Source organism: Mauremys mutica, chromosome 2 (genome assembly GCF_020497125.1).
Source record: "Mauremys mutica isolate MM-2020 ecotype Southern chromosome 2, ASM2049712v1, whole genome shotgun sequence".
NCBI classification, from domain to species: Eukaryota; Metazoa; Chordata; order Testudines; family Geoemydidae; genus Mauremys; species Mauremys mutica.
This window is the reverse complement of record NC_059073.1, coordinates 205085014-205112972: the sequence shown is the minus strand read 5'-3', so window position 1 is coordinate 205112972 and position 27959 is coordinate 205085014. Positions and strand designations below refer to the sequence as shown.

At 44.7% G+C, this 27959-nt stretch overlaps 1 protein-coding gene across 1 annotated transcript in view; it reads right to left on the bottom strand.

Annotated features, from left to right (window-relative positions):
• Positions 1–17054: 17054 nt before the first annotated feature.
• The window catches only part of TBX20 (T-box transcription factor 20), a 51992-nt gene continuing 41087 nt past the window's right edge, over positions 17055–27959 (bottom strand). The window contains exons 7-8 of the mRNA XM_045007597.1: positions 27744–27856; positions 17055–22794 (exon numbers count right to left, since the gene is read on the bottom strand). Coding sequence (XP_044863532.1) covers positions 22454–22794; positions 27744–27856 — 454 coding nt within the window. The 3' untranslated portion in view covers positions 17055–22453. The remainder of the gene's footprint in view (positions 22795–27743; positions 27857–27959) is intronic.

Below are 27959 nucleotides of genomic sequence, written 5' to 3'. Positions count from 1 at the left end.
TCCAATCCTGATATTGTATGATTAGACCCAGAGGTGCTGGACCAATTTGTATAGTGGGGGTGCTGAGCGTCATTGAATCAAATTGTAAACCCTGTATATGATGGAAACCACTTCTAGCCAGGGGGTGCAGCAGCACCCCCAGTGCAGCTAGTTCCAGCACCTATGCTGTGACCCCTACCATTTGGGTGGTCCCAGCTGATTCATTCTTCCAGTTTGTTCTTATCTAGAATTTTCCTCTTGAGATACGTGTCTCAGGCATGAGCAAAAACAGCCGATTTATGATAGATTTACCCCCCCACAGGTCTACTGCTGTGTAAGTTCTCAAAGGCCTCTAGAAAGGCATCATCGAGCTTTTCAGAAAAGAAACAGCTCATCATCTCAAAGCCAACTAATAGAGCTAAAAGAATCAGCATGGATACTTGGTTTTCTTTCTTAACTAGAAGGAGGAGATTAACTAACAAATCCAGCACAGCCTCTATTCTACAAATGGATTTTCCAACATAAAGAAGCCATGGGGCTTCAGGTATTGCCAGCGTTGCATTGAAAGGATCTTCTCTATAACCTTCCTCTAAAAGGAATGTTAGAGACTGGGTAATAATATTACCAATGTCAAGAGATAGCTTAGCGAGCCAGTATCTAATAACTGCTTCGTTGAGAGATGTTATCCAACTCTCCTGAAAAGCAGCACTCACAAACTCCTCCATCCTGTTACAGACTCGGTGTACCCTCACTGCATTGACATAGACCAGCTTGCATATTATAGCCTACAGTTCACCAAGGACCTCTAGAGCCTCATTGAGCAACACTGACTATCACTTAATGACTGACTTCAGTAGGGGTAGGATCAGGACATTAGACAGTAAACGCCATTGATAAATTAATTTCTTATTTTTAGATAATAAACAATGACAACATTCTAATACAATTATTGAACTAATACTATAGAATCTAATATTTCAATACACATTTGATATGGTCTTTTATTGATATTTCAGCATTCCATTTTTGTATTGCTCAGCATTCTTAACCTATAGTATTAAAAAGTGTTCACTGTATACACATTTGTTTAGAAACTCAGTATGCCACTCTCCAGAGCATTTATCTCCTCCATAACTGTATGCTTCCAGTGGAATATTTACATGCTGACCTATGTACCCAATATAAATTAGAGTGATCCTATTCTCATTGTTTCTGACTCATCTCTGTTCAGAAGTATAGCCACTCTCATTGAAGATAGTAGTTCAGGATCAATATTTTATTTAATTCTTGGCTTCTCTACTGAGACTGAAATCAAAGGTACCAACTGCAATAGTGTATTGTCTGGACATCTGCTTACTAAGGACTTGATGCTACAAGATACTAAAATTAAGCAGATGCTTAAGTGCTCAAACAGGTGAACAGCACCACTGACTTCAGCGTGGCTACTCATGCTTAAAGTTGACCATGTTTTTCATTGGCTCAGGGACAGAGTGCTTAGCAATGGCACTGACCCTGATTTAGCAAATCACTGAAGCACACACTTAAGTCTATCTATATTCAGGAAAACCTTTAAGCACATGATTAAAGTTGAGAATGTGCTCACAGGCTTTACTGAAAGTGGGACCTAAGATTTGGAGGCCACTGAATATCTGATCCCTGTTAATTAGATGTTTTATTACTAATGATCCATGCAGGATTAAAAAATGCAACAGATGTGAAAGATGCTGCATGCCATTACCAGCTCTCTAAGCAATCTTGTCTTCTAAAGAGCGACCAAAAGTGTATTTGAATTACTTCATGCAAATGGTGCAGTGGATTTCATACTGTTCTTCTCATTTAAATTCATGGACAAAAACCTTTATTAATGTAGTGTTCAGGTTGCCTGGTAGTGCCTCACATCCTTCCAGAATGCTGAGTTCACCTACACTTAAGCCTCTGAAAACTAGACATTGAAAAGTTTAGGTACACCCCATTGCTCGCTGCAACCTTAATGCTGCCCTCTTACATGATGCCCTACCATTCCAACATGACACATATCAGCACTCTGTCTGTGCAGCTGCTCCAGAACACTTGGAGAACAGAGCTGAACGCTGTACAACTAACACCTTCTCTTTTGTAAGGCAAAACTGGTATAAGTGAGGTGTAGCAAACAGCAGCTACCTACCTACACCTGGCCTACACTCAAACACTGACTCTACATAAACCACCCCAGACTTGCTAAATGTTACCTTCACCTTTGCCCTGAGGATTCCTGCTGAGCCATTGTCTTCACTGACCCCTTACTAAGCCCTGGAGATTACTGCCATGTATGCCACGAGAGTCCTGACAATCCCCATGGTAAGAAGACCCCTGTGCACAGCTATGGACAAAATCTATATAACTCAGTGCTAAAATGAGTCAGACTGGATCCCTCCTGGCTCATGCGCATGCACACACCCCTCCTTCTATCACAGTAATAGTTCTGCCAGGCTGCTCCAACTAATCCTGCCACCATTCAATATAGTTACACCGAACAGAGAACGCAGCTGAAGTACAGCTGCAGGTAAGTGCTGGGATCCAAATCTGTGGAGCACAACACAAACAATGGCATGTTCTCTTAGCTGCTGTTCATGTACTTATGCTAGCCCTCTTACTGAACTATTCCCAGGACTATTGTCAGCTCCTGGGGACAGAGGTAAGGTTGCATTGTGGGGCTGTCCCTTAACTTTATATTGCCTGGTTTTTAGAAGTTTACATTTGTGTTACTATAACTCTTCATTTCCTGGTTTTTGGAGAGGAGTGTAGCTGAACTCAATGTTCTAGAAGGACATGAGGCATGATTTGGTAATCTGAACTCTAATAATTTTTTTCCTCATAAATATGGCCTTATGAACAGTGATACATATTGGAACCTCGAGAAAAGAACTGTGCTACTCAAGCCAAAATTTTTTTTAAAATGATGCTACACATATGGATTAGGCAATAATAAAATAATTAGAGACCCTTCCTAAGGCTACTCAAGCCAAAGTTCTCCCCCTAAAAAAATTTAAAACCCCTTTCCTGCAGGTAGAGAGTAGCACCATGCCCGGTAGTGACTCTGAGCTATTTGCTCATGGAAGGAATTGAATTCACAGACAATGAAGAGGGCTGTGATTCAGTGACTACAGCATGTTGCCCTTACCTACTCTATGACTGACATTAAATATGCTTCTACATGCTTTTCCCCATCCCAACCAACCCTAACTGATTCTTTGGTGCATCAGTTTAGCTCATTTTTAATCTAACGCCTGGGGGAAAGCCAACAGATGCAGAGGAGCACATGGTTCAGACGGAGATGCCCCATAGGGATGAATTTATTTATTAAAGGGGGAATGCTACACCCTAATAAAGAGGATGGGGGGAAAGTTGGTAAAATACAGGTAGGAGCTAGTGAGAAAAAGTTAAACCAAACAGAGTCCTCTTTAAATATAACCCGTGAAGGCAAGCAACTGAATATTGTCAAAATGTACAAGTAACAAGTGCTTATGTTACACATGCCAAAAGTTTAACTACTAAGATGGGCAAACTAGAATGCCTAGCATTAAATGAGGATATTGGAAACTTGGTAGAATGAAGATAATCAATGGGGCATGGTAATACCAGGGTTTAAAACATATAGGAATGACAACGTAGGTTGTGCTGGTGGCATTATATGCTGAAGAAAACACAGAGTCAAATAAGGTAAAAATCTTACATGAAACAAGCTACCATTGAATCTTTATGAAATTCCATGCTTGAATAAAAAGAGTATAGCAGTAGGAATATACTATCAACCTCCTGACCAGGATAGTGACGGGTCAGGGAGATTAGAGAGGCTACAAAAGCAGAAAGCACAATTATAATGGGTGATTTCAACTATCCTCATATTGACTGGGTAAATGTCACCTCAGGGTGTGATGCAGAGAGGAAATTTCTAGGCACCATAAATGACTGCTTCTGGGAGCACCTTGTCCTGGAACCCACAAAGGGAAAGGCAATTCTTGATCTAGCTCTAAGTGGAGCACAGGACCTGGTCCAAGAGGTGAAAATAGCTGAACTGCTCAGTAATAGCAACCATAACATCCTTGTAGAGGGGATAATGCCCAAACCCCACCATGGGAACATTTAACTTTAAAAAGGGGAACTGCTTGAGAATGAATGTGCTTGTTATACACATGGGGTCTATTTCAAAATACCATAATAAAGGCTCAGACTATATGTATACCCCAAATCAGAAGAACAGTGAGAGGACCAAAAGAATGCCACCATGACTAAACTGTAGAGTAACAGAGACCATTAGAGGCAAAAGAGGGTATGTTTTAAAAATTGGAAGTTAAATCCTAGTGAGGATAATAGAAAGGTGCACAAACTCAGGAAGGTTAAGTATAAGGCAGGCCAAGAAATAATTTTAGAAGCAACTTGCTAAAGATTTAAAAAAAAAAAGTTACTGTTAGCATTTGTAAGTATACCAGAAGCAGGGAACATTCCAAACAGGAAACTGGGCCAATAGACAACCAAGGTGTTAAAGGAGCACTCGAGCCAGAGAAGGCAATTGCAAAGAAGCTAAATGAATTCTTTGCCTTGGTCTTCAGTGCAGAAGATGTGGGGGAGATACCCAAAAAGAATAGTTCTGATGTGGGTGACACATCTGAAGTACTGTCCCACACTGATGTGTCAATAGAAGAGGTTTTAGAACAAAGTGAAAATTAAACAGTAATAGGTCACCAGGACCAGATGGTATTCACCCAAGAGTTCTGAAGGAACTTCAATATGAAATTGCAGAACTACTATCAGCAGAGCCGGCTCCAGACCCCAGCGCGCCAAGCAAGCGGGTGGGGCGGCATTGTCCCGGCAGGGCGGCATTTGGCTCCGGCAGACCTTCCGCAGTCATGCCTGCGGGAGGTCCACCAGAGCCCCGGGACGAGCGGACCTGCCGCAGGCATGACTGCGGAGGGTCCCCTCTTCCCGCGGCTCCGCTTGAGCTCCCGCAGGCATGACTGCGGCGGGTGCGCTGGTCCCGCGGCTCGGACGGAGCTCCCGCAGGCATGCCTGCGGATGCTCCACCGGAGCCGCGGGACCAGCGCACCCGCCGCAGACACTTCTGCCCCGGCCACAGGACCAGGGAAGGGCGGCGAGCGCGCCGCCCTGCTTGGGGCGGTGTAATTTCTAGAGCCGCCCCTGACTATCAGTAATATGTAACCTATTGCTGAAACAAGCCTCTGCACTAACCTGTAATGTTGATTTTTAAAAACAGCTCCAGAGGCGATCCTGGCAATTACAGGCAGATGAGCCTAACTTCAGTAATAGGAGCATTAGTTGAAACTATAGTAAAGAATAGAATTATCCGACACATAGATGAACATGATTTGTTGCAGAAGAGTCAACACAGCTTTTGCCAAGGGAAGTCATGCCTCACCAATCTATTAGAATTCTTTGAGGAAGTGAACAAGCATGTGGATAAGGGTGATCCACTTGAGATAGTGTACTTGGATTTTCAGAAATCCTTTGACAAGATCCCTCAAAGGCTTTTAAATCATGGGATAAGAGGGAAGATTATTTTATAGACTAGGAACTGGTTAAAAAATAGGAAATGAAGGGTAAGAATAAGTGGTCTTTCACAGTGGAGAGTGGTAAACAGCAGGCTCCCCCCCCCCCCCCCCCACAAGGATCTGTCCTGGGACCTGTGCTGTTCAACATATTCATAAATGATCTGGATAAGGGGAGTGAACAGTGAAGTGGCAAAGTTTCCAGATATCTTCCTTTTTGTACAGCATCACAGTTAACTAGTTCCATTGATAGTCACCACTGTCACAAAGTTGCAAAAAAATCTTTTACAAAGTATGTCATGTCAGGTATCAATGGAAAAGTTACTGTTAAGTATCATCATCCTGTTTATATGCATGTACCATTTTTGTATCTCAAGTTATGAATATTTGCTATGTATTTGTATCTAAAACATGTGTTGTGTTCCTCTGTGACACTTCCCTCCCCCGCCCAGATCTGCATCAACCCTAGCCAGCCTACTTGATGGCCCATTAAGAACAATCAAGTATTCTAGGGAGCCTCCTGAAAACTCCTCAAGAAGCATGTACTCAATGAATGCCTCATGACTCAATGAGATGTGATAAGGAAATATGATCTAAGACTCCATCTTTTACCAGTGACTTTCCATGTTCATGTGACCCGGGATCCCTTATTGGTCAGTAACTTTCCATTGCACTTGGGGCTCAGCTATAAATTGCAAGCTATGACATCACTGCTTTGTTTTCATTCCTGCTTTTTCATCTCTGGACTGTGATTTTCTAAGGAAGCTTTGAACAAAGGACTGAATGACCCCCAATCTGCTTGGGTGATTTATTACAAGCTAGCAGATTTAACATCACTGCTATTATCCTGACCTGCAAACTCTGAAATCAAGTGTAATGTATCTGACTTTTAACCATTTAATAACTTTTCTTCTTCGAGTGATTGCTCCTATCCATTCCAGTTAGGTGTGTGCGTGCCGCGTGCACGTTCGTCGGAAGATTTTTACCCTAGCAACACTCGGTGGGTCGGCTGGGCGTCCCCTGGAGTGGTGCCGCTATGGCGCAGGATATATACCCCTGCCTACCCATCCGCCCCTCAGTTCCTTCTTACCGCCCGTGTCGGTTGTTGGAACAGTGGAGCGTGGCTTAGCTGACCTCCACTTCCCTAGCTACTCGTAGTTCTCTCGTTAAGTATATAGTTCAGATGTTTATAGTTGTAGTTAACTTTATTTGTTTGTAGTATAGTATAGTGTATTTATTTCACAGGGGTTCAGGGTTTATCCCCTTCCCCTCACCCGGTGCCGGGTCCGATGCCTGGTCCACAGGGTTTTATAATGCTCGGCTGGCCACAAGCCGATGCCGACAAGAGATCCTCTCCTCAGTGCCTCGAGGGATCTCACCTCACAGATAAGTGCCGCATTTGTGAGGCCTTTAATCCGAGAACAAAGGGGAGCGGGACTTTCATCTCAAACAGCTCCTGAGGGAGGCAGCTCTTGCTCCTCCGCTCTCGGCGCCGAGCGCTGGTTAGCCTTCAAGGAGCACTCCCTCGGCACCGGATCGCTGGTACCGCCAAGGCCTCTCGGCACCAGCCGTCACTGGCTTCCACTCGGCATGGATCCCTCTCCTGGAGGATGAAAAGGCACAATATCCTTGCTGCGTCCGAGCCACCTGCTCCGCAGCCGAGCGCTATGCTCAGTCGGATCGCACGGCACCGATGTCTGCCGCGGCACCGACAATATCCGCACCGTTAACTCCGGCCAGGCAAGAGCCGTCGAGTCCGGTGCTGGAAAGCTCCCCGGTACGAACCGTGGTTGAGCTCGCTATAAAGCTGCGTCCGAGCCGCCTGCTCCGCAGCCAAGCGCTACGCTCAGTCGGATCGCACGGCACCGATGTCTGCCGCGGCACCGACAATATCCGCACCGTTAACTCCGGCCAGGCAAGAGCCGTCGAGTCCGGTGCTGGAAAGCTCCCCGGTACGAACCGTGGTCGAACTCGCTATTACGCTGTGTCTGAGCCGCCTGCTCCGCAGCCCGATACGTCGCACTGCCCGGCACCGGTACCTGCTGCGGCACCGACAGTATCAGCACCGTAGACTCCGGCCATGCAAGAGCCGTTGAGTCCAGCACCTGAACGCTCCCCGGTGCGAGCTGTGGTCGAGCTCACTATTCCCTCCATGCTGGAAACATTTCCACAGCGAGGGAGTTGATGGCAAGGGCATAGCCTGCGCGGCTTTAATCCCCGGGACCGCCGGTGCGGATTATATTGTCTATCGGCGAGCCTGTCTTGCTCACGCCACCCAGCGTCGGCACCGCAGAGCGGCACCGTTCACGATCGCAGTCCCACAGACGTTCTCGGTCCCGTCACCGATCGAGGTCCCGACGCCGCTCGCAGTCTCGGCACCGTTCTCCATTTCGGTACCAGTAGTACTCGCGGCACCGGTCAGCGTCCCGTTCGCCGGCCCGGTACACTCAGCACCGATCCAGCTCCCGGCACCGCCCCAGGCACCGGGACCCCCGTAGCCACTCCTGATCATTGAGCCTCGCGCTCTCCGTCGACCGCCCGGCACAGCTCCGGTGGCAGGTCCCGTTCTCGGTACCGGTATGTCTCCCGGTACCGATCCCCGGTGCCGCGTTGAGCAACGTCAGTTAGAGAGGGAGACTCTACCAAGGGCTTTTCAGATCCTCCAGGGCCATCCAGCCACGCATCAGTGTTGCCCCGTCCGGACACTTCATATGCGCAGTACTCGGTTTTCCGATGTGCCCTCCAGAGTCTTCCAGGAGACCTATCAGTGGTCATTCTAGTCACCTTGGGCGTACTACCACGCCAGAGGCGTACGGGTGGTCCCATCTCACTCCGTTCCATCGGAGCTCTGGGTGCCAGAGGCGACAATTAGCCGTTCCCCTCCGACCGGTACAGAGCAAAGCCCGGTTCAGCCACCGGGCTCCGAGATCCCACCGGATCAGGAGGTCGTCCAGGAGCGCGAGCCCACACAGGACCCGCTTGTCCCTGGCCTTTCTTCTTCCTCCTCCCCAGATGAGGCGGGGGCAGGAACATACTCCTCGGGCCCTCCTCTGATCGAAATCCAAGTACATGGTATCCTTCAGGGGGTACGAGTACCTATATGTACAATCCCCCTCCCCCCCCGCTCCCTTGTCGTCCAGTCCCTCAATGGGACGGAACGCCATGGCCACCAGGCACCAGCCCCTAAATCCAAGGAGGCTAGGCGAATGGTCTTACTGGGCCGTAAGATGTACTCGGCGGGAGCCCTGCAACTTTGTGTAGCAAACTAACAAGCCCTGCTTAGCCGCTACTATGGGTGGCGGTGGGCAAATTTACAGAGTCGGTTCTTCAGAACTCCCATCAAGAGTTCGATGCCCTGGAACAAAGGAAGAAGCTGGCAAGGGCTTCCCTCCAGGCCTCGTTGGATGCAGCTGACTCCACTGCCACGACCCTGGCCTTGGGTGTTGCCACGAGGCGCATTTCATGACTCCAGTTATCGAGCCTTCCCTCGCAGCTGCTGCACACTATACAGGACTTGCCCTTCAATGGCAAAGGCCTGTTCTCTGAAAAAACTGGCCCTAGGCTGCAAAGCCTAAAGGTCAGCAGGGTCACTTTGCGCTCTCTCTCGGCATGCACACGCCGGTGCTTCAGCGCCGACCTTTCCGTCCCCAGCCTCACCGCTCTTATCCTGCGACTAGACAAAGACAGGACTTTGCCAGCAGGCGTCGCTTACGCGGTCGTAGGCGTCAATCAGGACCCCAAAGGAGCCAAAATTGCAGTCCTTCTAACCACCAATGGGACAAAAGCCTACCCATCCTCGTCCCTCTTAGGGACCCCTCTCACGAGCGATTCCTCTTGCAAGAGGTGCGGACGCTCCTCTTCATCGGAGCTATACAGGAGGTATCTAAGGACAAAACCTAATCCCCTGGGCGAAGGGAGGTCTCAGACCTATCCTAGACCTGCGGGACCCCAACAAGTTCACGATGCAGATAAGTTCCGCATGGTACCCATGGGGACCGTCATCCCATCCTTGGATCCCGAAGACTGGAATGCCGCCCTCGATATGAAGGCCGCGTATTTTCACATCGCCATTTCTCTTCCACACAGAAGGTACCCCTGGTTTGGGGCCTACCGTCGTTTCCAGTATACGGCCCTCCCGGTTGGCCTCTATACACCAAGTGTATTCAAAGTGCAGGGCTGTAGTCGCCGCCTCTCTTCGCCACCATCGGATACACCTTCTCCGTATCTAGACGATTGGCTCATTCGAGGGACCACCGGGCCCAAGTTACCAGTCATGTGGGCATCGACACGGACCTATTCCTGTGTCTAGGCCTTATGATCAATAGAATAATCCACTCTGATTCCCACACAGGGAATAGAATTCATTGGGGCCATCCTGGACTCCAGTCTCGCCAGAGCCTGCTTACCTCAGCCTCGGTTTCAGGCGATGGTAACAATTGTACAAGGTCTACGGACCTTCCCGACAACTTTGGCTCGCACTTGCCTAGTTTCCTGAGTCACATGGCTGTCTGCACATTTGTTTCCAAACATGCCAGGCTTCGCTTCCGTCCACTTCAATCGTGGCTCACCTTGGTGTACCACCCGGGCAGAGATAGCATACTCATGGTCGTCTCGTTCCCCCTGAGCATCCTAGGCTCCCTCGACCGGGAGTCAGCGCCCTTCCTGGTGTATCCGGGGATGCTGTTCCATTCACCCCTCGGGGTCCCTCGAGACAGACACCCCATCTCTCGGCTGGGTGCTCACCTGGGTCAGTTTCGCACTCACGGCCTTCGGTTGGCTCAAGAGCTGGCCTTGCACATCGATGTCCGAGAGCTGAGAGCAGTCTGCCTTGTATACAAGGCGTTTCAGCTGGCAGATCGCCTCAGCAGATCCTTCCTGTCTCACAAGTGGTCGTTTCCTCCGGACATTATCCATTCCGTTTTCCAGAAGTGGGACTTACCCCGCATAGCCCTCTTCGCTCTCGCGAGAATGAAAAGAGAGAGAAGTTCTCCTCATTCCAAGGCCTCTCCCCAGGCTCGGTCTTGGAGGTTTTTTCTGATGCCGTGGATGAGCCATCTGCTGTATGCTTTTCCACTGTTCCCGCTGGTTCACAGCTGGTTCACAGCAGGGTCCTGCTAAAACTCCGCAGGGACAGAGCGCACCTGATCATGATCGCTCCAGCGTAACCCAGGCAGCACTGGTACACCACGTTGCTACACCTGTCGGTAGCCAACCCTACTCCCCTGCCTCTTTGCCCAGACCCCATGACGCGGGATCACGGCAAGCTTCACCACCCGGACTTGTAATCCCTGCACCTCACAGCATAGCTGCTGCGTGGCTAAACCGATCCGCGTTACGTTGTTCTGCCTCGGTTCTACAGGATTCTCCTGGGTGGTAGGAAATCTTCCACTCGGTTAACGTATCTGGCCACATGGAAGCGTTTCTCCTGCTGCTTTGAAACACGCAATGTTTCTCCCGCTGAGGTCCCGATCCATTCCATCTTGTGTTGCATCACAGGAGCAGGAACGAAGTCTAACAGTCAAGTGTGGTCACAAGCAGAGAGCTCTTTATTCCACACCAGCAGGCTCTTATATACACAATTATATTAGGCAATCAGGCAACGACTAACAGGTTAATTAGATCTACACAGGCACAGCTGTGACCTCATAGGATAATTATCATTCTACACACCTGTCTAACTTTCCCAGCACAATCAACTCGTCCCAGAAGCCCAAACATCTCACATTCCATTTCCCACATCTCCCCCCTGTATTCAAAATCAAAAGGAAAGGGGAAAAGAAAGAAAAAAGGAAAAGAGAAGAATAAAGGTATTAACAAAACATTTCCACACAAACCAAAATTAAAACTTTATAAAACCAACCTATGACCATGCAATCCTTAACATATCACAAATTAAGTAGCTACAAATTATAACATTTATCACAAAAGACACAACTTCCAAAACCTTTCTTAAATCCTTAACATAAAAAAAGGATTTAATTTTCATATTAGCAAAGGTAGAAACACCAAACAAACAAAACAAAACACAACAAACAAATGATGTAAATTCTGCAGGATTCCCCCCTCTCTATTACACACCAACTTATGCTGTTACCAAAATATCCCTCAGGTGTCAGGTGATCAAACTGACACTGAGGGTGGGGGGATTCTAAAGAAAACACATCAAACCACATAACACAACAACAATTCTGGCCAGAAGACAGACAACACAAAACACAACACCACATTTTTTTTTTTTTTTTTTTACTCTAAATAATAATTGCATGGTATACTGAATGCTATACAGCCAACACAAAATCTCTTTCAGGCACAGCAAAAATCATTTCAAACAAGAAAAGTCCTGGCAGAGCTAGCAAATAGTTCTCCTCCGGGGGCTCTGGTTCCACGGCGATCTTTGCATCTCAGCCAGTCTCACATCCTCTATGTCACACAATCAGCACAAACAAGACATTAATGCAGAGGGAACAAGTCAGATGTACATGATAAAGCTCCCAGCAGGTGTGCACTCCCTGCTCCAGGAACAACACTTGCACCTCATCGTTCAGCTGATTGTGCTGCTCTACCAGGCCAGCACACTCCCGCCCACCATAGGCGATGTAAACTCTCTATCCTGGGTGGAGCTGTGAACGGTTCAGGTCTGGGAAGCTGGGCATCGTGCTATTCTCCTCTCCCTGCTCCGACCACCCTCATACAAAGCCAAGTGGAAAAATACTCTGTTGAGCTCTACCTGCAACACGGGGATCCGGGCTGTCCCCAGCATCCTATCTGCCAAGGAGCTGGGCGTAGAAGCGCGGGCGCCCAACAGGGAGCATTTCCCCAGGCGCCTGGACAGTACGCTCGCCATCTTGACACTCTCCTGCTCCGCTGACACAATGGTTCCCATATAGCTGCTCACTTCTAAGTTCGGGTGTGCCTCCCTTTTCGGGCATCCTGCGGCTCCCAGCCGCTTAGCACTGAGCTCAGGTACGCCCCTCTTTTCGGGCGTCCTGCGCCTCCCTTTTCGGGCGTCCTGCGCCTCCCTTTTCGGGCGTCCTGCGCCTCCCAGCCGCTTAGCACTGTGCTCAGATGCGCCCCTCTTTTCGGGCGTCCTGCGCCTCCCTTTTCGGGCGTCCTGCGCCTCCCAGCCGCTTAGCACTGTGCTCAGATGCGCCCCTCTTTTCGGGCGTCCTGCGCCTCCCTTTTCGGGCGTCCTGAGCCTCTCAGACGCTCGATACGGAGACTCTGGTGCGTCTCCCCCCCTTTTTTTTTTTTTTTTTTTTTTCTTTTCAGGCAACCGATACTATAGCCCGCAGCTTCTCCACCATTTGTTGCATCACATCGGGATCACTATTTGTTGCATCACATCGGGGTCACCATTTGTTGCATCACAGGAGCAGGAACGAAGTCTAACAGTCAAGTGTGGTCACAAGCAGAGAGCTCTTTATTCCACACCAGCAGGCTCTTATATACACAATTATATTAGGCAATCAGGCAACGACTAACAGGTTAATTAGATCTACACAGGCACAGCTGTGACCTCATAGGATAATTATCATCCTACACACCTGTCTAACTTTCCCAGCACAATCAACTCGTCCCAGAAGCCCAAACATCTCACATTCCATTTCCCACAATCTTGGACTACCTCTGGTCTCTCAAACAGCAGCGCCTGGCGCGATCATCATTAAGGGTACACTTGGCAGCCATCTCTACCTTCCACCTAGTGGAGAGTGGCTGCTCCGTATTCTTACACCTTGTGGTTTCTAGGTTCCTCAAGGGCTTGGAGCATTTGTACCCCCCCCCCCAGTTGGCCCCCGCCAAAACCTGGGTCTTCAACCTGGTTCTAACCAGTTTTATGACTGCCCTATTCGAGCCACTGACAACATGCTCGTTGATATACCTGTCCTGAAAGACAGTTTTCCTTGTAGCCTTTCCATCGGCCAGACGAGTCTCCGAGCTTCAGGCTCTCACAATGGACCCACGGTATACGGTGTTCCCCAAGGACAAGGGCAGTTGTTACCACGTCCGACCTTCCTCCCTAAGGTGGTGTTGGCCTCTCATATCAACCAGGATATATTCCTTCCGGTCTTCTTTCCGAAGCCACACTCATCGCAAGGAGAGCAACAATTGCCCTCCCTAGACGTCCGTAGGGCGTCCGCAATCTATATCGAGCGGACAAAGCCCTTTTGTAACGCCCCCAATCCTTCGTCATACCAGCATACCGGACGAAGGGCATACCTGTCTCCTCCTAGAGGATTTCATCTTCAATGACGTTGGGCATCCGCACCTCCTGTGTTTTGGCCCATGTTCCATAGAGCCACCTGACTGCACATTCCACCAGGGCTCAGGCTTCTCTGCTGCCTTCCTGGCTCACATACCCTTTCAGGGGATGTGTCGTGCAACTACCTGCTCCTCGGTCCACACCTTTGCCTCATTGGTCCAAGAGTCCAGAGCTGATGCAGCCTTTGGCTCAGCAGTTTTGCATTCTGCAACATCTAACTCCGACCCCACCGCCTACGTAAGGCTTGGGAATCACCTAACTGGAATGCATAGGAGCAATCACTCGAAGAAGAAAAGACCGTTACTCACCGTTGTAACTGTTGTTCTTTGAGATGTGTTGCTCCTATCCATTCCAGACCCGCCCTCCTTCCCCACTGTCGGAGTAGCTGGCAAGAAGGAACTGAGGGGCGGATGGTTCGGCAGGGGTATATATCCTGCACCATAGCGGCGCCACTCCAGGGGGCGCCCAGCCGACCCACCGAGTGTTGCTAGGGTAAAAATCTTCCGACGAACGTGCACGTGGCGCGCACACACACCTAACTGGAATGGATAGGAGCAACACATCTTGAAGAACAACAGTTACAATGGTGAGTAACCGTCTTTTTTTATATTAATAAACCTTTTGTTTTTAGTTACTAAAGGAATTGGCAAGTGTGATATTTGGTAAGATCTAAAGTATACATATTGACCTGGGGAAGTGGCTGATCCTTTGGGATTAGAAGAACCTTATGTATGATTATGATGAGAAGTTACTGAAAACCAGATTAAAGACCAGATGTCTGGGTGGTGATAGGGGATAGATTGCTTAAGGAGACTGTATTTTTAGCTTCTTTTTAAGCAGTGTAGTGATACAGGAGCTCACTTGTTACTGGCTTGGTGAGTTCACCAATTCTGGGGTGTACCTACCCTGGTTTTTATCAGCTTGTCCTGAATTTGGCACTCTCAACTGTGACCCACACCAGGAATGATCTACAATAACTATCTTGAATGTTTTTGTAAATCTAAAGCTGACTACAGAGAGTTACAGGGGCATCTCACCAAACTGGGAGACTGGGCAACAAAATGGCAGATGAAAATCAACTTTGATAGTGCAAAGTGATGCATATTGGAAAAAATAATCCCAGCTACACATATATAATGGATTCTTAATTAGCTGTTACCACTCAAGAAAGATTTTGGAGTCGCTGTGGATAGTTCTTTAAAAAACTCAGTTCAATGCATAGCAGCAGTCAAAAAGGCAAACAGAAGGTTAGGAACTATTAGGAAAAAGGATAGAAAATATCATAATATTATATAAATCCATGGTGTGTCCACACCTTGAATACTGCATGCAGTTCCTGTTGCCCCATCTCAAAAAAGGATATAGTGGAACTGGAAAAGTTTTAGAGAAGGGCAACAAAGATGATCAAGGATATGGAATGGCTTCCATATGAGGAGGGACTAAAAAGATTAGGATTGTTCCATTTAAAACAGATGACTAAGGGGGATACATAAAGGTCTGTAAAATCATGAATGGTGTGGGGGAAAGTGTTATTTACCCTTTCCCCACAATACAAAAAACAAGGGGTCACCCAATTAAATAAGTAGGCAGCAGATTTAATACAAGAGGAAATACTTTTTCATACCACACAATTAAACTGTGGCACTCATTGTTATGTGATGATAGCCAAAAGTGCAACCAGGTTCAAAAATGAACTAGGTAAGTTCATGGCAGATAGGTCCAGCAATGGCTATTAGTAAACATGGTCAGGGTTGCAAACCCATGTTTGGGGCAACCTTCCCCATCTGGCAGTCAAAGGTGTAAGACAGGAGTGGATCACTAACTGCCCTGTTCTGTACACTCCTCCTGAAGTTCTGGTATTAGCCACCATCAGAGACAGGATACTAGGCTAGATAGAGTACCGGTCTGACCCAACATGGCAGTTCTTTGCCAATCTGGAATAGTCAGCTTGATCCTCAATAACTTTTCCAGTATTGCTTCCCCCAAGGGCCAACAGGTGCTGCACACTAGCTGAGAAATCCCAAGTGGCTGATATCAGTTTGGGGAGGATCAGAACCATAATCTGAGCCACAGGTGTGTGCACAAAGACATTAGAAGGATTAGATGATTGTCACAAGGCTTTCAAAGGGGTTTTTAATCTAGGGAACCCCTTGCTCAAACAATCCCAAATATCAGCTAACCTGCCCTATCCTGGGCCCTTATGAGGCACAGCAATTTTCGAGACAGTCTAAGCAAGCAGGTGGATTTTGGACACTAATCACTTTTCTATTAAACAGTAGTCAAGTGTCAACTACACTTAACTGTAGCAGAGTTACCACTCTCCTATGATGACTGTTGCTTCAATATGAAGTTAGGCTACCTTTCACACATCAACAGTCATGCCTGACTTTTGCATGCCATCACAAAAGTGCATCAGTGATTAACTGGAGACCACCGGAAGGAGGAAGCTTTGTATAAATAAGGATTATATCAAAACACCCAATATTTTAATGAAAGAAAATGGATATCCACACATTTGCACTTATGTACAATTTTGTGATATATATAATTTTAAGCTGTTTACAAACAACATTTAATGCTTCAAATATTACATAATGTTGATATATTTCTAGCAGAAATAAATATATTGCACTTAAAAAGAAACTTTTCATTAGATGTTGCTTCATAGTTTGTTATGTTCATAACTTTTTTCCATAAAAAGATTTCCCCTCCATCACCCCCTCCCTACCCCCTCTCCCCAAACACACACTTTCATTACATGGTGCATGTGCTCACTCAAGACATTATAAACAACAAATTAAACACAGCAAACAGCAGGTCTGTGGTACATTCTGTTAAAGAGGCTACACATCCAGTTTTTACCTTCCCTGTTTTTAAAAAGAAATCTTTACCCATTTCTGAAGGTACAATAAGAAAATAAGAGACTATTTAAAAATGTGCCAGAAGTAAAATACAGCAAATTGTATTTCTTGTCCATATACTAAGATAAGAAATTACTTCACAGAGTGTTTATTTAGATCACTGCTCAATTTCAAAAGGGAAAATAATGCAATAAAAAGGTGTATGCAGTGTTGTTGTAGCCATGTCTCTAATATCCTGGGACTGACAAGGTGAGTGAGGTAATATCTTTGACTGGACCAACTTCTGTTGGTGACAGAGACAAGCTTAACATAAAGCTCTTCTTCAGGTCTGGGAAATATATTCAGTGTGTCACAGCTAAATACAAGGCAGAACAGATTGTTTAGCAAAAGTAGTTACTAGGCCACTTCACCTTGAATGGTCCCTTGAAATGTGTTAACTATATTAAACCATCTGTTTCACCTTGTATTTAGCTGTGACACCCTGAATATGTTTCCCAGACTTGAAGAAGAGCTCTGTGTAAGCTGGAAAGATTGTCTCATTTTACAGACCAAAACCCACATTCAATGACAGGTTACCAGAGAGTCCAAAATGCCACCTCACTGCAGGACAGAAGTTGTAAGTAGTGAAACCACATTTTCTGCTGCAGAAAGGGACAGTAAGGAGTGGTAAGAATTAGGCCTCACCAAACGAGCATACGTTTCAATGAGTAAAATTCACCCTGTGCAGAGAAACAGAATGGCTCTTGCCACAGAGCCTCTTCAAATAATGAGACATGCGGTGCTTAGGCCTAAATGCTGACTCTACACGGGGGTGAATTTCACCCAACTGGTATAAGCTTTCAGTTTAGGACACTTCCCAAAAAATTTAAAAAACATTTTTCCAGTAATACTTCTGATCTCCCACAATACACAAAGATCTCGTGGGATCTAAACAAGTCATCAAATCACCTTTGTTTTTTTAAAAAGAGTTGATTTTTAAAAGTCTAATATTTGCTGAATCTTGGGATGTTTGCCCCCCCATGGGCCATTGCAGTACAGGAAAAGTTAGTGCCTGAATGAATGGCCAGACTTTTAGAAGCACTTGGCACCTACCGTTGCTTTCAAGGCCTTAAGGGTGTGTGTTTGCTAGGAAATTTGGTAGATTTTTCAGCACTGGTGCAGTTCCACTGGTGCCACCAAAGATATAAGAGCTAGTGCAGACTATGCACAGGCCATGATGTCAGTGACAACCTGTAGTCTGTCTCCACTACACCTTACCCATAGGTGGGACTGTACCTGTGCTGAAAAATGGCTACAACATTTCCCAGAGTAGAGAAGACTTAACATTTTCCTTGGACCGAGCAAGGGCCATTTTTATCTGAAATGAAAAAAATCTTAGTTTTGGAATTTAACCCATTTCGTCTATACTGCTTAAGTCAATTCACATGTTCTGTATCTCCACTACAATCAATGGCTCTGAATTTGTACCCAGCACTGTCCTGCAGAGTAGGCAACAGACCAACTAGGGCACTTCTGAAAACTGAACAGCTAAATTTAAGATGTGTTTTGTGTCTTACTTCTTTCAGGTTTCCAGAAATAAAAAGGAAATTGGATAAAGGCATTTAAGTCATTTGCCTCAGTCTGGGATTCCTTTGATTGATACAAGATGTGAATATTTCTGGGTAACAGAGTAATTAAAAAAACCCATCCAAATTTATTCATAACACTGAGCCAGGCAATAAAACAATGGACTGAAGATAATCTTACCATTCTGTTTGAAAAGCATATTTGGGCATGTTCATCCAGCCCTTTTTAAAAGAGAAGATCACCCATTCTGCTTAGTCAAGAAAGCTTGGGAAAATGAGGAGTGTTCTATATCAGGCATAAAATGTGCAATATACCAGTTTAAATTATATTTGGCATTGCTAAGCCATCTACCAGTGGCAGACATTTTCCCTCAAAGTGATATCATTGGGATATTGGCAATTCAGGAAGAGATTACTGGAAGAGATTACTGAGCCAGCATCAAAGCAGAACAGGGATTCTTTTTTTAAGCAATCATAAAAAATTCAATGTTTAAGCAGTTAAAATCTGAATTACATTTCTAAATGTATCTACTTATTCAAATCAATGTAAAGCAGCCTGAAAATTGGTTACTAGTCTCCTCTGACAAGTTCCTACACTGGCATTGTCACTAATGCCACTGTCCAGCTAGCGAGACGCCATTAGTGAGATTGGAAAAGCTTGGCGAAATCTTGTTCCCATTAAAGTCAGTTACAACTTTGCTACTGACTTTAGTGGGGCAAGGATTTCACCCCCTAAGAACCATCAGAATTTACACTCAGATACAGCCTTCTGCTGGAAGGCAAGGAGGGGAGCAAATCAATAATATAGATCAGAAATTCCCCATACCTATGTCAATACTGGCATGGGTGCTCCCATTCAGTAACATTGCTCTCCTCTACCACCAACTGAAACCCTTCTACAAGATCCATGAGACTGGAGACCCCTGGATTAATGCTGCTGGATGATTTGTTTTCTTGGCTGCATTGATGGGGAATCCAATGGGTGCAGTGGTTCAAAAGGGATTATGTTGCTGTGGAGAGGAACTAGTCAGACAGCACAAAAGGAGGGGTTGACTACTCAGAGACCCTAAGGAATGTGGAATCAGCCTGTGGATCCTCAGTCACTGAGGTTCAAAAGCCTTGTCCCCTTCCTGACTGATAGGATGGCAAACCCCTCCCTGCTGTGGGGAGTAGTCCATGAGTTTTGGAGAGAACGTCCCACTCCCATGCATGTTCTCTACATAAGGAGAGGGCTAGTGCCGTATTTTTCATAGACATTTCACATTTTATTCCTCGTGAAGAAGCATTTGCCTTTCATTGGATATTTTAGCATTCGTCTGTTACTATACTTGTACCCTAGGAAGAAATAGAACTTTCTTTGAAACTTTTTCATACTCCATTAGCATCATAGCAGAAATTTCACATGGAGAATACTGGCGCTATTAGGATGGATTCATGAAAATGGCTAAAGAGGTCAAAGAATTTATTGCTTAGACTTCGCTTTATAGAGGAACAACAGGTCAACATGAGAAGATTGGTCTCAAATTATAAAGGCTCCATCAGCCTACCTGTTTCAAATTTACTTCTTGAGTCAACTGAAACAGAGAGCCACTGTACTTGCTTGAGCATTTTCTGGTACGTGCACACACAAAAGAGTTTTAAAGCAACTAGGCTGAATTCTTCACACAGTAACACTGCATGCAAAACCAGATAAGTTACCAAAGTTGCACAGGATATATACAAAGTCACAATTTTCCTCACAGATTTTGCCATTAGCTAGCATAGGATTAGCACCTGGTTAAAAAATGAATGACACATTTATGCTATGTAAGCCAAACAATTGAAAGGGGAGGGAAAAAACTGTCAATTGTCCCACCAAATCTGCACTGAAAATATTTAAAATGTGGCATTATCTATATATTTGAGGGGTTAGCTGTAACTTTTGCAGCATATGTATCTGTTCCACCAATATTCTCAGATTTCCCCAAAAGTAGGGCTCTTCATATCAAAACAGGGCATGATTAGCCAAAAGTGTGACTTCAATACAAATAACTTGCAGCTAAGTCTGACAGCCAAGTGCAAACTCCAGTATATAGGTACAGCTGGCCAAATACGACATCTATTTGCAGCCCATGCAAGCAGACAGAAGGCTTGGCCCAGTATATTGATTTGTGACATTCCCCAGAGGACCTCTGAGTCCAAAAATCATGAATGGAATACCATGTTCACCCATTCAAAAACAACAAACAAAAAAACCACAAAACAAAAAACTCAGTTGCCTCAGATAATTTTACACCAGTCTTTGCAGCATCCCCTACGCAAAGTTGGGTGAAGACAAAATAATACCACAATTACTGAGGTAATGGTACCTATTTGTTCAAGGGAAAAATTGGCAAGATTTTAAAGGCAACCAACTATTCTTGATTTATCAGTACAGGTCTCATCTGTGAGACAAATATCCTTTGTTTTAATCAGCTGCAACGGAACATAGCGTAAGAATTAGGCAAAGTGTGAGATGGTGTTACAGCATTTTGTGGCAGGACAGCAAAAGGCAAGTCAGTGGGCTACAGCCAAAAGACTGTCATGTGACATGCCTTTCCATTCACCCAGACGTGTGGCATATCACATTAAAAAGCTGCGATCTCTACTGCATATAGTGTTGTAACACACATTGGTCGGGTATAGAACAGAATAATGCGATGAAGACTGGCCTTCCACTCTAAGCCTTACTTCTGATCAGCCCCTACAGCCCCTTGTAAGTTCTTTACAGAACTCATGACTAGGGTGTAAGAACTGGGGTCAATAAGCATATGGTATTTCTTACCTATATACAGAAACTATACATTGGCTGAGCTGATTGGACCCTGCTCTTTCATCTGAACATTTATTCTTCACAGATGTTGAAATTCACCCCTTACAGAGAGCCAGCACAAGGCATCAACACCTCTTAAGACTTCAGTGGTGCACAGGCCTCAAGTTGGATCTCTGCAGAGGAGCAAATCTGACCCATTATTCTAATTACATTATTATATTACAGACAAAAAATAACTAGAAAATCTGGATTGCAGCCAGAATCAGACCTATTGTTTACAAAACCATGTTTAATTAGAAACCCATTAAAAGATAGATATGAGTAAAATATTGTGGGCCAAATTGCATGCTTATTTATACCCCAGACCATTCCACTGATCAAACTGGGACATATACAAGCACAGAATTTGGTTCTGGTCTGCCTGGCAGGACAGCATAGCTGGCAACATTATCCATCACCATGAAAATCAGAGGAGAAGCTAGTAAATTCTTATGCACTGGTCATGCACCAGGATCCACTGACATTTGCAAGTTGGATGGGCAGACCTTTATAGTAAAAGAATTTGGCTCTGTTCCTTTATCTCATACAAGTGCACATCTGGAGAGAGGGGTCCTTTAGTATCAGTGGCAGATAAATGATTCAGGGTGAAGATTTGAGATCTTTCATTTTCAGATTAAAAGTAACAGATCCTTCAGAATAAATATTTCCTTCCATCACTCCTGACAGATGCTTAAATTGCCCCCTTCTGGGATATGTGAGGAGCTCATTTTTAGACAAAGCACAGAATATAACATTTTTATATAGTTCTCAAACAGTCTTTTTTTTCCTGAACTGATAACTTTGTGAACTCAAAGAAAATAAAGAATTCAAGGCTTGTGTGATCATATTTTCTTGGTATTTCCCCTTAGGAACTAAAATTGTTCTTATTGAAGATAAGCCAGTCTTTAAAAGAAGGACAATCTTCCCCCCTCCTTTTCTCCCAGCAAACTAATGCTGAGATAGCCTAAACATGCTCAAAGCTATAGCAATAAATCTTTCCATATTGGCTCTCATTATTCAGAAGGAAGGATGGAGTCAAGTAAGAGTATTGCCTCTTTCAGGATTCTTTTAGCAGGTGGAAAAAAAACTATACACAATTAATTTGTACATTGCTGCGTAAACGCACCTTCTTATTTCGCTAGGCATAATGCGCCTTTGGATCAACCTGCACTTCGCTAAAAGTCCTGTGAACTTTGTGATCCATTTGGCTGTAGCACATAGATCCTTTTGCAACTCCAAGCTTCACTCTCTCTCGCTGTGACCCCTTGATGGAGGAATCTGTATCCATAATGCATTATGTTAGCCAGTCTGTTATGAGTTCAGCTCTTTCTCCATAGGTTCTTTGGGAAGGTCCCCTGTATTTTCATACCAAATTTGCACATTTAAAAATCTCGATTTCCCTTGTTTTATGTCAGTCATACAAATGGTGTCATCACTGCAGAGGAATGACGCAGTCCTTGAATAGCTGCATAAGGCCCCTGCTGAAAGTAATGGTGGTATCTGGGCATGTGGAATGATGGGAATGTTGGGCCACTACCTTGCATTGAGCTGGCTATGGCAGAAGGTGTAAGAGGCATTCCCAGGCGGCTGTATGGAGGCAGAGATCCTTGGATTGGATGAGGTATAGGTGTAGCTATGGATGCAGTGCTGGTACCAAGGGCAGTCAAGGACTGTGGGTGCTGAAATCCAGGAAAACTGGTTGAAGAGGATACCCAGGAGCTGAGGGATAAGTTATCGGAGGTTGTAAAAGCTGATCCTGCAAAGAAAATAAATGGCTGAAGCCTAAGGTAGCTAAAATAGCAAAGAGATAGAAAAGAAAAGGGAATCTTTCACAGCAAAGTTGACATGGAAGACATTCCACAGATTGACTGTGCACTTCATTGCCAGGGGATGTTGTGAAGGCCAAAACTATAATTGGGTTAAAAAAATAATTAGAGAAGTTCATGGAGGATAGCAGGGGTGCTGGAACAATTTTTAGAGTGGGGGTGCTGAGAGCTATTGAACCAAACTGTAAACCCTGCATATGATGGAAACCACTTCAAGCCAGAGGGTGCGGTAACACCCCTAGCATCTCTAGCTCCGGCACTTATGGCAGATAGGTCCATCAATGGCTATAAGCCAAAATGGGCAGGGATGCAGCTCTGGGTGGATATTAGACAGGATATTAGACTGGGCGGACCACTGATTTGACTCAGTATGGCCATTCTTATGTTAAGAGGGGATGCCATTGGAAATTAAATACTCTAAAATAATTCCTTAACTGTTTAGATTATTCCAGGATTGCTCCCTTTTATACCTACACCTTAGATGAGGTTTCATTTTAAGAAACTGGTTGAAGTTGTTTGGAGAGCAAAATCAGCATTGCTCATTTATTTTACATAGCACCTCAAGGAATACACCACTTTAAAATAGAATTTTATTCTGCAGTTTGTCAGTCTGTAGATGGATATCAGAATGCCATCCACTGTTAATACTGGTGCCAAAAATGGAAACATCTGGCTAGCAGAGGTAAAGTCTCATTTTAGTGCAGCACTGTGTTAAGAAGCATGCTCCTAACGTTTTATATCAGCTGGTCACCAGGGCTGGTTAAAATTTTCCAAAATTTGAGTTTGATAAAAATTTAATCAAAAATTGATTTTAAAAAGGATTTTTTTCCAGTGAAATTTTGTCAAAATTTGGGGGGCGGTGGTTGGGGTCAGGGAACCAAATAAAACATTTGCAAAAAGATCCTATTTTTTAATCAGTTTTCAGCGAGGTCTAGTGGTCAGATAGTAACCATAAGAGGTAGGATCAACAGACTTGCCTGGCTACTGAAATCTCTCCAAATATATTGGAATATTGGATGCTTTGTGCATCCAATGCACAATAATGTGCTCTAAGGCAGAATTTTCTAACCTAATAAGGGTTTATTTGTTAACTTCCAAAAAATTGCTGTTTTCTGAAACCTCACACCCTATAGCATTTCTTTGCTATTCCTCTCCTTTGAGGATTTCAGAATTAGAAAAAAAAAAGACAGACTTGTTTAAATTATATATGAAAAAAATGTTTTAATTAGCCCACTTGACAGCAATCTTTTTGGCATGCCTGTGGATAATTTGCTTTGATAACTACACTAAGGCCATGTCTACACTACAGACACTATAGAAGCATAGCTACAAAGCCATAGATATGCCTCTATAACAATGTCATGTAGACGAGGACTACAACTACAGAAGAGGTTTTTCACTTTTGAAAGTCAATCATTCTCAAAGTCTGATGCAAACTGTGCACTCAGTCACTGTTATTCATACACATCTGATTGTCACCTGTCTGGGTTTTAGAGCTGCATGAACACTGCAAAAATATTTTTATTATTAATTCTTTATTATTAATTCTTCTTTGTTCATGTCCTTTTTGTGTTTGCTTTTTTGTCCAAACTCCATCCTTTTGAAATCAATGGTGAGACTCACATTGGCTTTAATGAGGCCAGAATTTCACCCATTTTAGGAAATAAGTTCACTGGCAAGAATGTTTGGCAATGCACAATCTTAAGCCAATATTGCAGAATATTCATGGGGAAAGAATTTATATTTACAATAGGTAGCATTTGCTTCAGAAATCTGACTGGAAGAGATGCTTAGCCAGTCATGAAAGAGAAATAATATGAAAATACCTATATGACAAAGAAAAACAGTTTGAATGTCAAATTCTGACTATTCAGAACAAACAGCTCATGAACAACATGTAGGCAAACAATTTTTTGCAGAAGAACGTCAAACAACAAATACGTTTTGTGACACTCTGCACCCCATACTCACCACTGTCATACAGTTATGATATGTTTTGTACAAAGTATGCCTTGTGAGGTATCATTCTAGAAATCTTGTTCTGTTAAAGATTTAAAACCCTGTTGGATGGTAAGTGCTATCACTGTATGTGGAGTTATGAAGTTTGGCTATGTATGTGTTAATGAAACATGTTGTGAGGCAGAGAATACCCACAAGCAGCCTTTCAGGTACAATGGTAAAAAGGCCAAACAATGTTAAAGGCTTATTGAGGAATTGCACACAAGCGCAAGGATTACCCCAGGAACTGTGTACAACAGAAACCTCTCAGAGATAGCACTGCACAATGGGAAATGTTTGACCCAGGTCACAGCAAAAGAGCTTCTCAGCAAGTTGGAAGAAGATATAAGGGGGAAGTGACATGACTGGACCTCACTCCACACACAAGAACACCTGGAAACACCTGAGGAAACAAAGACTGATCAGGGGAGAAGTGCTGGTCCCAGGCTAAAGAGATTTCTAGTCTGTATATGGAAACTTAGTGGACTGCTTGTATCAGTCAGGGTGAGAGATTGCTAATTCAAATCTTATCTATCTAGTGTATTAGGCTCAGTTTGTGTTTTGTGCTTTGATCTGTTTACTAGTACTTCTAATCACTTAAAATCTATCTTTCTGTAGTTAATAAACTTGTTTTATGTTTTATCTTAACCAGTGAATTTGAGTGAAGTGTTTGTGAATCCTAGCTCTGTAAACAAAGGCTGTTGCATATCTTCCCCACATCGAGGAGGGGGACTGAATTAATGAGCTTGCATCATACAGATCACTGTGCAGTGCAAGACCGTATAATTCTGGGTTTATACTCCAGTAGGGATGCAAGGCTGGGGGCCTCCTGTTTGTCCATGAGTGGCTTAGGTAAAGCACTCAGGTAACTCAGCTGGGTGTGGCACCAATTGCTGTCATAGATTCACAGACTCTAGGACTGGAAGGGACCTCGAGAGGTCATCGAGTCCAGTCCCCTGCCCTCAGTCATGTTAGGTGATAACAGGGCCTGGAGAGAGTGGCTGAGTCACCAGCAGTGTGAGAGAGGCTAGGCCAGCTGAATTGTTAGGGGGCACAGCAGTTCCAACAGCTCCCAGACTGAACCCTGGGGGTCACAACCGCTCACACATTTGAAAAAAAAATAGATTAGTCTGATCACGGACAAATCCTCAAAGCAGAAAAACAGCAAAATTCATTGGATAAATTATTCATGATAAATGCTTCCCCTGCATAACTAGACAGGAAAAGCAGTCCAGTAAAAGTAAATTGCTCTAGAATGAAAGTTATGTCAAATCCATAACAGAGGTGGATTTGAACCAAATCTGAACATGGGGGAAGTTTAGATCTAGACCCAAACTGCAAAGATAACTTCTCTCTACAATAGACCAAAACAAAATCTTGTATAAACCCTGAATCTGAATATCTCTGAGTTGTGTGTATCCAAATCTGGATTAGAATCTGAATTTTACACTTGGCCCTATCTCTAGTAGTAACCCTGAGCTGTGTCATGTATGAGTTTGTGTGTATATGTAGGTTGATATTAGGGGAAAAAAATGTTTTCACTAGGAGGGTGGTGAAGCACTGGAATTGGTTACCTGGGGAGGTGGTGGAATCTCCTTCCTTAGAGGTTTTTAAGGTCAGGCTTGACAAAGCCCTGGCTGGGATGATTTAGTTGGGTTTGGTCCTGCTTTGAGCAGGGGGTTGGACTAGATGACCTCCTGAGGTCCCTTCCAACCCTGAGATTCTATGTATATATGCACACATACAGTATATTTTAACTGTAGAGGGTTATGTTGTGTACAGATATATATCTCCTCTTTGTTAATAGTTTTAGTAACCAGACTTCATGTTACCTTAAACTTGACATTTTGTGTTCTAGAAACAATGACAGCTTCTCTGGGATTCTCAGAGACACCAGCATAAACTACTAGCCTGTGTGATCATATTTTCAGATTTGATTATTATGAGATAGGTATATCCCATATAATACAACTGGAAGGGACCTTGAAAGGTCATTCATTGAGTCCAGTCCCCTGCCTTCACAGCAGGACCAAGTACTGTCCCAAACAGATTTATTTTTGCCCCAGATCCCTAAGTGGCCCCCTCAGGGATTGAACTCACAACCCTGGGTTTAGTAGGCCAATGCTCAAACCACTGAGCTATTCCTCCCCCCAAGACTTCCTAAACAAAATGATCAAACAAATTTGGGGTGAGGAGAGGACCCTTGCAAACCATTGCTTGTTGCAAGAATTAAACCCAAAATAAACTTTTGGAGATCCTGAAATAGTTTGCAGATGAAGCAGGTCATGAAGTCACCAGGCAGGGAATAACACATTAAGGGATACCCGTAGTACTACAGGTCTATTTTAACTAGCATAGTGACTGCAGATGTAACTTGTCCAGCAAGCATCTATTTGGAAGGCAACTCAGGGTAGCAATTGGTAAAACAAGCAAAACGAAGTCATTTGGGGGTGAAATGACAGGAAGGATTGGGGCTTTAGTCAGCCAGGTTGTTACAAGTTCAAGGCCAATTCTCCAGCCTGCATGTTCCTTGGCACTGCTCAGGCAATGCAGCATAGCCATATTCTGGCTAGAGATGGCCAGCAGAGAGTTCTTTTTGGGTAAAGGAACGTTCCCTGGCATCAAGCTGGTGAAAGCAGCATAGCTCTCTCCTGCACCAAGCACCTCCTAACTCACCACCAGCATACAAAGCATGCCAAATACAGCTGGGGACTAAACTCCATTGGTGAAGGATCAGTTTGGGGCCATATCTCAGTGGCATAAGTTAAAGCAACTCTGCCGAGCTGGGCAGCACTGGTTGTGGCCCCCCCGGCACTGCAAAGAGTTGAGATGCAGTGGAGAATTTAGCCCTTAGTGTGTTCTCTTCAATGTATTTTCCTACCTCTGCTTTGTGTTGCCTGGCTCTCATCTCCCAGAACATCATCTTCTCCTCCATAGGTTCTGATGGGGGAGCGTGCATAGGAATGCTTTTGAATAAGGCTCTCCACACTCTCTCTATGGAAGAAAGCAATATTGTACATCAGTAGCATCCTGAGCATTACCTCCTCTATTTAGCATATAAACCCCATAACCCATTGTATGCTGTAACAAAGCCAGA